The sequence below is a fragment of the Protomyctophum parallelum genome (assembly GCF_964188405.1).
Source record: "Protomyctophum parallelum genome assembly, chromosome: 2".
Taxonomy (NCBI): domain Eukaryota; kingdom Metazoa; phylum Chordata; class Actinopteri; order Myctophiformes; family Myctophidae; genus Protomyctophum; species Protomyctophum parallelum.
The window spans coordinates 35465588-35476566 of record NC_139699.1 but is presented as its reverse complement, the minus strand read 5'-3'; the positions used below and the strand labels follow the sequence as shown (position 1 = coordinate 35476566).

General features: G+C 40.7%; 2 protein-coding genes across 3 annotated transcripts; both read left to right on the top strand.

Moving 5' to 3' along the window:
- The first annotated feature begins 326 nt into the window (after window positions 1-326).
- Window positions 327-2353, top strand: terb2 (telomere repeat binding bouquet formation protein 2). Its single transcript, XM_083790196.1, has 7 exons — window positions 327-466; window positions 701-782; window positions 1069-1208; window positions 1294-1355; window positions 1473-1534; window positions 1877-1986; window positions 2218-2353. The coding sequence occupies exons 1-7, from the start codon at window positions 403-405 to the stop codon at window positions 2274-2276; spliced, it is 579 nt and encodes a 192-aa protein (XP_083646322.1). The 5' UTR covers window positions 327-402; the 3' UTR covers window positions 2277-2353.
- A 3215-nt stretch (window positions 2354-5568) lies between these two features.
- Window positions 5569-10496, top strand: sord (sorbitol dehydrogenase). Of its 2 annotated transcripts, XM_083757693.1 has the most exons (10): window positions 5569-5669; window positions 5710-5785; window positions 5895-5928; window positions 6130-6294; window positions 6632-6791; window positions 6954-7072; window positions 7936-8001; window positions 8632-8810; window positions 9621-9742; window positions 9960-10496. In XM_083757693.1, exons 2-10 carry the CDS (start codon window positions 5732-5734, stop codon window positions 10120-10122), a joined length of 1062 nt encoding a protein of 353 aa, XP_083613819.1. In that variant the 5' UTR covers window positions 5569-5669; window positions 5710-5731; the 3' UTR covers window positions 10123-10496. The 2 variants fall into 2 exon arrangements, with proteins under 2 accessions (XP_083613819.1, XP_083613820.1); XM_083757694.1 differs by having other exon boundaries at window positions 5600-5785.
- The last annotated feature ends 483 nt before the right edge of the window (window positions 10497-10979 follow it).

The window sequence follows — 10979 nt, the reverse complement described above, 5'->3', positions numbered from 1 at the left end:
AATAAGAAGCTCTGCTTCCATCTAGAGGTGGTAATCATGAACTTCTGGTTTTTAATGTAGCTGTAGCCCAGGCATGATTGAGTGAATGATGAGCCGGCCAGAATAGCCTGCGTGTTACCGTGTAGCCTGAACTGCTGTCTTTTTACCCATTTGAAATAATTATTTTCTATTGATGTTTTTTTATGAAAACAAAATAGTAATAAAGGAATATCTTCAAAACATTTTTCAAGGTTTGTTTTTATATGCTAATAGGCCTACAACTACACTACCCATAAGCCTCGCCGATCTTCGACCAATCAAATGTGGCATCTGCCAGTGCCAGAAGCGCCAAATAAAATCGCAGGTTTATGAGGCTATCATTTCAACGTTTCAATCTTAAACGAATGAGTTGAAACAGACCATATGTTTCATAACAGAACGGCCTGGTTTTCAGACAGTGTACGACAAGGATGTTGTAACTTTTGGAGTAAGTGAAACTGAAATTAAAATGTGAATATGACATTGACATTCATCATCGTTCAGTCATTTGACATAAAAGCAGATGAGCTAATATTAACGTTAATAACTGTCACTGTGAACTTACTAGGCTAGTGGCAACACCCAACAGGGAATATAATATAATATTGATTTCTGGTGGGAGCAGGCCTATGAGGCTATGACTATGAATAAAAATGTGTTAACTGCATTAATTAACTTTCAGTATCTGAGGGTGGGACCATAGCAAACTGGAGGACAGCAGACTATCTTTTCAGTGAAGATGCCACCAGCCCTGACACTAAGAGGTGAGCAGGAAGTAGGCCTACAACAGTATGTTAATGTTTCTTTCAATCAATGTCTCCACAGGTACTATACAATTATGACCTTTAGACAGTCACACTACATATTTTCATATCAGGGACAGGGTTAGCTAGGACAGAATATTTAAGACATGGGGGTTCATCGGCCTAATGAAAATCAGATCTGACAATTCTCTGACATGAAAAGGTTTGAGAACCCCTGCTCTACTATGTGTTATAAACATCAGAGATAAATAAAATGTAACATTACATATAACATTCTTTATTTCAGGATATTCGAGAGTGAAGATTACCTTTTGAAAGAAGTGACAGTTTTTCACAGCTTGTATCTGGATGCATGTGAAAGACGCCAGAGTGTGATGTCTGTGATCATCGGTCACTATGTGCTACCTCCAGCCTGTGTTCAGAAAGGTGAGGAATTAATTAATTTATTTGTAATTATATGACATTAGGATTGTATATAATGTAGCGATCGGTGTGTTTGTTATCTTTTAAGAGGTGAGGGAAGTGGTTGGAAGATTTATTTGGGAGCAAGAGAATTGGCAACTTACAGCAGAGGTGCGTATAGGCAAGATGCTAATATAATTATATTCTCACTCTGTCTAATAACAGGGACAATTTCCCATTGATTGAATAAAAGGTTTTATTTTATTGTACTTTTTCTTTAATTTACAGGGATCCCCTAAGAGATTCGGCAATTGGACAGAAGATGATGACGGCCTACAAAGCAACCAAAGGTATTGCACCCGGTACCCCCATATCTTCACAGCCTGATCGAAATCTACAACCCCTCCCCCGGTGGTTTATCTATGATCTATAGACCTAGATTACTATGTCTATGCATTTGATGTATTACCTTGTGTTTTCTTTGCTTACTGTAAATCGCTCTGGATTAAGAGTGGCTGCTAAATGCCTAAATTGTAAATTGTAATTGTAAATCAATGAAACATTGGATAGAAGCAGCAAGTAGGCTATGTCCAGAGTAACATACTTTTTACCCCTAGTATACAGTGTATAAGTAGTGAACTGCATGGTAAACCTGCTTAAGCAACTGAACTACAGTATTCTCTGTTTGACAGCTCTGAACAATCTGACACTTCACAAAACGAAACAGAGGTGTTTTATGAGATGGAGGTTGATCGGGACACTTCTAAAAATGAAACAAACGTGTCTTGTGAATTGGTTACAGGTAAGCATTTATATCTTGCTGTGTTAGTCTCATTCATTCTTGTTTACATTAGTAAAGAACTGGGGTGGATCTTAATCCTTAGAAAATGGAAATCATTCAATGGAAAAACTCAGATTGATGAAATATATAGACTGAAATTCACATTCATGTAAACACAATGATACATGGTAACACAAAACATGTTTCTATTGCATGAACCTTTAACATTTCACATTTACTTTTTTACTCCAGAAAATGTCAGGGTGGATGACCTGAAGAAACCTGGGGATTCTGGATGTTCTGTCTGTTAATGTCTAATCTAATATATGGATTATGATGGAAGTCTAAATATTGACTGCAGCCAACATAAACTGCTATTTAATAAATTGAGGATTTAATTAATCAAAGAATTAATCCTCTTATGAGATTTTGTCATTGAATGACAATATGTTTTGTGGACTTATTTAAACAAAAATTAAGCACCATTGTGTAACTATGATCATGTCTCCATTGTGTTGTTATTATTGTGTATTATGAAGCACACCATTTGTCTTGATGCAAAAACTGGCCAGATAGAGTACTAGTAGTGACGTAGGTTACCAATACATATACAATATTAATTTGATAAGAAAGCATTGGTTGTCAGTTCATTGTTTGGCATATTCAGTTTCAATCACTGTGTGAGGCAGTGTACACAGCTTCTGTAACACATTAATGATAATTCTCCTCTGGTCTATATGTGCATACAATGAGTCTGACTGTACAAGCCCCCAAGTGCCAACTGGGATCTGCAAGTCTTACCCACCCTACCCCACCCTGCCATCTATGTGGGGGACTTTAACAGCCACCAGCCTGATGGGGATACCCAGTAGTAGATGGTGATGGTGAGGCACTTTCAGACTGGGCAGAAATGACCTTGCTCTGATACACGACTCCAAACAATTTACAATTACAATTAGGCATTTAACAGACACTCTTAATCCATAGCGATTTACATTAAGCAAGAACAAAAAAAACATGGCAATACATTATACATAAAAAGTAGTTATCATGAATCATACGTAAGCTAAGAACGTAACAGTGGAATATCTATATAATGAAAATGCATATATACTAAAGTAATACGGTATATAGTATATGTCTACATAAAATACTATCAAAGTCTACATAAAATGCAGACTCCACTCCACTCCGCCAGGTGGAAAAAGTACTATCCTGAAATGTGCTGGGTCAGCTCTTTGAAAGTAACGCCCTACCCTGCACAGATCCTCATTCTTGACGATTTCCCACATAGTCAACACCAGCCCATGCTTTTACACATTGGCCTACACCTCCCAGTCATAAACAGCCCAAGGAAGATGCGCTGGAACTTCCACAAAGTCAACTGGAAGAAATACAGTGAAACCCTGGAACGGAGTATCGTCACCATCCCACTCCACACCATCACTGTAGAAGATGAAGCATACCACCGCTTCTGTAGTGCCATCTACAAAGCTGCCCACACAGCAATCCCTCGAGGCTACCGACCCCTCTACGTCCCATGTCTGGACGGAGAAAGCGCTGCCCTCCTACAAGCCTACAAAACATCAGGGGACCCTGAGATAGCAGACCATCTCATTGAATCACTAACTACAGCCCGGCAAAAGAAATGGGAGGAGACAGTAGCTGACCTGAACTTCACCCACTTTTTTTTGTGGCTTTCGCCTTTATTTTATATTTTTTATGGAGGGAGAGATGGGGGGGTGACATGCAGTAAAGGCCGCCGGGATCGGGAGTCGAGCCAGACTGGATTACCAGCCAAGGTGCCTGGACCGCTGTCCGCTGAGCCACAGCCCAGGCCAACTTCTCTAGCCTCACCCACTCTAGCAGGAAATGTTGGAGCCTCATCCGCCACCTAGGAGCCGCACAGAAGCCCCCTAGCCAAAGCCGAGCATCTGTCACACCCAATCAAGTTGCATCCCACCTACTGTCTATCGAAAAAGCAACCCAAGACAAACACACCAGAAGAGCAGTTACAACTGAGCTAAAACATTAGAGAACAGAGGAAAGAAACCCTGAGCGTTTTGAGGTTGCTGAACTGGAGAAAGTCCTGCAGGGCCTGAAATGTGGAAAGGCAGCAGGATATGACAACATCTCTCTTGAGTTCATGATACATGTTGGCCCCCGCGCCCTAACCTGGCTGACACAACTCTACACCAGGATTGTACAGACAAACTTGATCCCAAAGAAATGGCGGACAGCAAAAGTAATGTCAGGGGAAAGGCACGCTCAACTCAGACAGTCTTTAAGGGTTCAGATTCAAAGAAAATGTATATGAAGTGAATAAAATCTGCACTCTCAGATTCTGACAGTAAGAGTCTTGTTTAATAATGTTGAGGATCCGCAGCAGCAGTCAAACCACCAGACAAACGCGTTTCGGCGCGCAGGCCTTCGTCAGCATCAGCAAAAGTAATTGCCCTACCAAAACCTGGCAAGGACCACAAACTACCAGCAAGCTACCGCCCAATCTCCCTACTCAGCGTACTACAACGTATCTCTCCAGGAATAGAGCATATATTCTTTGTGTTGATCAGGCAGGTTTCCGCAAGGACCACAGCACAGGAGAACAAGTACTGGCCCTAACCACCTTAATTGAAAATGGTTTTGAGAACAGATTAAAGACAGGGGCTGTGTTTCTTGACCTCACAGCTGCCTACTATGACACTGTCTGGCACAAAGGCCTCATACTGAAGCTCAGAAAGGTGCTCCCTGCTTGGGCAAGATAAATTGTTCAAACTCTGCTGACCAAGGAGGGCCGGCCCGGTTCCAGCGAGCCACCCTGCGTCCAAAACTGTTGAGAAATGACAGAGTTGCGCATGTGGGGGTCCATGTGGGGGTCCATGTGGGGGTCCCCAGAACATCCAGAGCCCCAGGAACGGCCCAGGGCTCGTACTGTAGTGTACTCTGTGCCAATGTCTGACTGTCTGCTGTTCTCCAAAATTGGTGTCATTTTATTATGAAAATGTTGAGGTTAAGGAGTATAGTATTTCTTTGTGGAAAGGGGACTTTCAATATACACATGCATAATAAGCATTTGGTCAGTTGAGTTACTTCATGCTATGGAATTGTTCTGTTCTGAGTCAGACTGCATCTCATTCAGGGGAAATAGTAGAGTTGTCATGTCTTCAATATATTACACACACATTATTATAATATGTTCTTATTAAATAATTAAAGCCGAATAGTAACTGTCGATGAATAAAAATGCATACAGTATTCAATGATTCATTCTGCATAATATACTACTAGAATAATACCAACCAGGGATGTCTTCATTGACAGAGATCTCCATAGAAACACTTCCTGGTTCTGTAGGTCTCCTTTGATTGGCCAAAGAAGGACGCAAGAATAAAGCGCTCCTGGCACAGAAATAAATACACACATATTTCTATATGATAGATTATATAGATTGTATAAATATATATGATTATATATAATCGTACAATTGAAATAATATTACTTTCAGACTAGATAAGGATTTCCACAACCTACAGTGCCACCTCTTCAAGTGTTAAACCAATCAGGTGCTTTGTTTTGGTTGCTGCCCACACGAGCCAGGAAGAGTGTACTTTGAGCTGAGCTCAGTCCTCACCATAGGGTCCTACGGAGCTCAGTTCAGTCAACAACAAAAAAATCCTAAAACCAGACGTCGGTGACTGCACTGTGCCACCGTCCTTCCTCAAATACAGCTTATTGCTAAATAGTTATTCGAATTCCTGCATCTGTCATGGAGAAAGACAATCTGTCCGTAGTAGTTCATGCTAAAGGCGACCTCAGACTGGTACGACAAAACGACAATTCAGCCACAATCTAATCTTTAATATCTGCTATAGTTTACACTACAACTTTGTATCTTTTTGACAGCATTTTTTTATTCCTACTTTAAACAGGAGCAACGCCCTATCCCTGAACCAGGGCCGAATGGTACAGAACAATCCAATTAAGTTATCTGCTTTATTTTTGTATTTTATTTTATTTATTTATGTAATATTTGGGAAAAATATCGTGTTGCATTATGATATCCAAACGAAATGAATGTTTGATTGATTGAAATGAATACTTTAAGTTTAGTTTGCAAGGACATTCCATTTCTAAACTCTCTCGTTAACTCTTTGACTGTACCAGAGGTCCTGATCCAGATGCACTCTGTTGGGATTTGTGGATCAGATGTCCATTACTGGCAGAATGGCCGCATCGGGGACTTTGTGCTGAAAAAGCCCATGGTCCTTGGGCATGAGGCAGCCGGGCGGATTGTGAAGGTTGGGTCGTCAGTCAAGAACCTCAAACCAGGTAAGACTATAGGTGCAGTCTGTCAGAAATGCTGCAGAAATGCTATTCTGGTTTGGTTATTATTCATGTCAAGTACCGGTAAGTAATCATTTTGTAGCTTCTCCTTTTTAGTCTTTTAAATAGGGCATAACAGTGGTATACATAATAGAGTTGGTGTTGTGAATGTGACCGTAACATTGAGCATATTGTTTAAGTTGTGATGTGTAAATTACATTAGTTTGTACAGCGTACATTCACTGTTGTTGCAATATCTCACAGTAGGCATATAACAAGTTAATTCACACTGTTATGACATCTAGAACGTTTTAATGTCCTATAAACTGCTTGCATTCAATAGGGGACAGAGTGGCAATTGAACCTGGTGTGCCCCGTGAGATGGATGAGTTCTTCAAATCCGGACATTATAACTTGTCTCCCACCATCTTCTTCTGTGCCACACCTCCTGATGATGGAAACCTGTGCAGATACTACAAACACAGTGCTAACTTCTGCTATAAGTATATTATCACGCAGTTCCACTGTTTCACAACTTCTTTCGGTTATTGCTCATAAGCAGTTACAAAATAACTGACAGTCTCTCTTACTGTCTTTCTTGCTTAACACTGACTTTTGTTTTTAGTCTTTACTGTACCTTTTCTTTATTTTCACTAACTATCTAGGTTGCCAGACAATGTTACATTTGAGGAGGGGGCCTTAATTGAACCTCTGTCGGTAGGAATCCATGCCTGTCGCAGGGCTGGAGTTTCCCTCGGCAGTAGTGTGCTCATCTGTGGTTCAGGTGAGTTTCCCTCAGCAGCAGTGTGCTCATCTGTGGTTCAGGTGAGTTTCCCTCAGCAGCAGTGTGCTCATCTGTGGTTCAGGTGAGTTTCCCTCAGCAGCAGTGTGCTCATCTGTGGTTCAGGTGAGTTTCCCTCAGCAGCAGTGTGCTCATCTGTGGTTCAGGTGAGTTTCCCTCTGCAGTAGTGTGCTCATCTGTGGTTCAGGTGAGTTTCCCTCGGCAGCAGTGTGCTCATCTGTGGTTCAGGTGAGAATTTGCTGTGTCATTTGTCTGTTGTCAACTAAAGGCAATGAATCCAACACCATGAATCCTTTTTCATTTGAATTTGAGTTCATTAGATTAGCAGTCTACAAACGTCAACCAGAGATGGTCACAGTAAAGATTTAAGAACAATCACAGTTTATTAACATGCCCATGTACTGTAAGCTTGCTATGTGTACGGGCAATACAAAAGTGGGCGTGATCATGAAAGTGAGACTCATACTGACTTAACAAATCCAATGAACCTGAACACCACTTGTAACAGGCTTAATATTTAACATAACCTCTACATTAGCAAAAACAGACTAACTTTGTAAGTTACAGTATTTAGCCATTCTCACTGTAAAACAAAAGGGCTGGTTGAACTGTGCAGGTCTAATGATAAATATTGATTATGTTGTAAACAGGTCCTCATGACCCAAATCCCTGATGTAATTGTCACAATAACCACTGGCACTCACTAGCTAAAATTCAAATGTATTAATTCATGCATATATTTTTGTTCCTTCTCTGAACCTTTTAGTTATACGTATAAAGTATTTCTTGTACCTTGTTTACATTTCTTGTAATTTATTCTTCTGTTCTTTACTCTCTTTTTATAGGACCTATTGGACTGGTCTGTCTGCTAGTAGCAAAGGCAATGGGAGCCTCGCAAGTGGTAATTACTGGTAAGAAACACAATAAACAACACTACTGCCTTTGCAGACAGAAGTCTTTGTGTAATAAGTTGGCCAAGATTGGTAACAATGTAGCAAGCCTTATGGTATTAAGCTATGCTGAATGTCTGTGAGTTGTTCTGACATGTTCAAGTGCTTGCACAAGTAATGAGGACATGCACATCCAAAGCCCAAAATTGGGCAGGTGCTGAGCGAAACAGTACAGTACTAAAGAAAACAAAACGCTTGCATACTGCTCCATTTTAAAATAATCTGTATTGCACCCACTAAGTGCTGTGATGTTTCAAACTTGCCCTCTTCATCAGAATGATGAAGAGTGCAAGCTCGAAATGTCACACATTTTCTCTCAAATGGACTAATAGAGCCCAATAGTGTACAGTATGAGTTTTCTATTCCATGCTTCAAATGTTTGCAATATTTAAACCACACCAAAAGTGATTTGTGGATTTTTCTTTATTGGTTAATCTCACCAATGATCATTAGAAATATTGGAAGCATTTCTACAACATCATACAGTCTGTAGCATCTTCTCACAGTCTCAACCTCTGATGTAATGGACAGAACTAGAGTGAACTCCCCTTTCTGATATTCATTGATTGTTGCTGTTGTTACCTTCTATAGATCTGTCCTCTGAGCGTCTGGCAATGGCCAAGGAGTTGGGTGCAGACTTTCCACTGACGGTCAAGAAAGACGATGGACCTCAGGCTCTGGCTAAGACTGTAGAGGACACACTAGGATATCAGCCTCACATTACTATTGAATGCACTGGTGTTGAGAGCAGCATTCAAACGGCCATATATGTACGTGACTTCTAACACTACTAGACCATTCAGTTGCATTAAAGATACCAGTACGTTCAGACAAACTATCAACCCAGCACTCGAATAAAACTTGGGTTCCAGCAAAGCAGGCTGGAACCCAGGCTATTATTAGCATACAGTATTATGTTAATTATGTAACAAAAAATCACACGTGTGAAGTGAGGGGCGCTCTTATCATCCATCATCATACATCACATTCCGTGCTCACTGCTCAGCCAATCAAATCATCACATTCCGTGCTCATACACACAAACACACAAAGCTGTGCATAGGAGGGGCTAGCGCCGCTTAAACAGCAAGAATACCAGAAAAGAAATGTGGATCTCAAACTTAATGTGAGCCTGTGGCATATCTATGATGTAGGACTCCACATTTGTGCAAGGTTTCATCCCGATCAGAGAATCCTTGAATTGGATGCCAACGATGAGCCTCTGCCCCAAATTTCCCAGAACGGCCTGTTATAGCGCCACCAGGAGACCGACTTTTGAAAAACACAGATTCTGTCCAGAAATCCCGCAAATCGTTACACACTATCTCTATAGTCATGTGTTCAAGACGGATGTGTCCGATATTTCATATTCCATCCTAATTGGTTAACATTGGCTTCCAAAGTTTGCAGGGTTGGCCCGTTTTGAACAAAGAGCCTCAAATCATGAACGCAGCGTGCAATTTACATGAAATCTTTCACAGACTTTCCTTCTAGGCAAGTCTCCCCCCGGCACTTTATCTAGTTGGTTCTCTATCCGTTGAATAGTCAAAGCAATATATGTGTGGTTTGTTCCTTCCCAGGCAACACGTTCAGGCGGTGTGTTGGTGCTGGTGGGTCTAGGCTCAGAGATGGCCACTGTTCCTTTGATCAATGCCGCTGTCAGAGAGGTAGACATCAGAGGAGTGTTCCGCTACTGCAATACGTAAGTACTGTACATCCATTTTCGCTGGTACGCTTAGATCTTTCAGAATTCAGTTGGACCAACTTGCCTAGAAATGCATCCATTGACATGGTTGACAACCTCACAGCGGCTCAGGATTTGCGACGTGTTCAAGCGTACTTCCTTGATCTGTGTGTGATCAGTGTAATCATGGTGACATGATCCAGCCCTTAAGGTATTGTTTCTGACTGTGTTCCAGCTGGCCGATGGCCATAGCCATGTTGGCGTCGGGAAAGGTCAACGTGAAGCCCCTCGTGACCCATCGCTTTCCTCTGGAGCAGGCGGTCCAGGCCTTTGAGACCACTCGTCAGGGTCAGGGGGTAAAGGTCATGTTGAAGTGTGACCAGAGTGACTTAATATAATGATTAAGGCTTAATCTGACCATCGTTAGTGAGACAGTGTTCATAGACTGAGAATGGAACAGCATACTGATGAGGCATAAGGCAAAAGACAAACAAAATCTATTAAAAACAAACATGAAGACAAATGACTGCCTTCAAAGCAGGCTACAGAGGCAGAGAATCACAACATTTCTGTTTTGTATCATTTATTTTATGTGATAGTGCCAATGTTTAAATTTCAAGCTGGCTATTCCTGTTAGACAATTTTGTATAATTTTGTAACTATGTAACTATTTTTTAAAACAAATGTAATTGTCCCTAAATATGAAATGCTATGTTTAATAGTAAAAATAAATGACACAAAAAAATATATTATGAAATAAAATGGTACGAAAAATGGGAAAAATTGTGTGCCTTTTTGTCCTTCACACATAACTTGCACTTCTCAGTTACACACACCAGGGGGAACCAGAGGATCAAAGTCAAAGCAGATAGTTCCAAACATAATACTTCATTATATTACAATCTTACATTGTGGTACTTACTGTACATCACATTCAATTTGTTGGTTGATTCAGTCAACAAAAAATAGCCGGGTTTAGCTTAGAGTTTATTATCTTGCCACAATGACTTGATACTATCTTAGGAGGCATGCACACAGATAATGTTCATATGGTTAGATCTTTAGTACAATGCATTTTTAAAACCATTACCCGCCGGTAAGGCTATTTCTGTCACAGTGTGTGTGATTCACAGTTCTCTTTCTCTCACATGGCTGAAAGCCAACATACAGGAGGCAAGATGTTTGCAGTGATTAAACCGTGTGACTTGTTTTTACATGAGCACACAACTAGACAAGTTTCTTTTTTCTTTTTTGT

Coding starts and splice junctions, on each gene's coding strand:
- terb2 (XM_083790196.1), top strand. CDS start 403: ATGTTTCATAACAGAACGGCCTGGTTTTCAGACAGTGTACGACAAGGA. Junction 783..1,068: donor ACCAGCCCTGACACTAAGAG/GTGAGCAGGAAG, acceptor TCTTTATTTCAG/GATATTCGAGAGTGAAGATT. Junction 1,209..1,293: donor TCCAGCCTGTGTTCAGAAAG/GTGAGGAATTAA, acceptor TTATCTTTTAAG/AGGTGAGGGAAGTGGTTGGA.
- sord (XM_083757693.1), top strand. CDS start 5,732: ATGGAGAAAGACAATCTGTCCGTAGTAGTTCATGCTAAAGGCGACCTC. Junction 7,073..7,935: donor TGTGCTCATCTGTGGTTCAG/GTGAGTTTCCCT, acceptor CTCTTTTTATAG/GACCTATTGGACTGGTCTGT. Junction 8,002..8,631: donor CTCGCAAGTGGTAATTACTG/GTAAGAAACACA, acceptor TACCTTCTATAG/ATCTGTCCTCTGAGCGTCTG.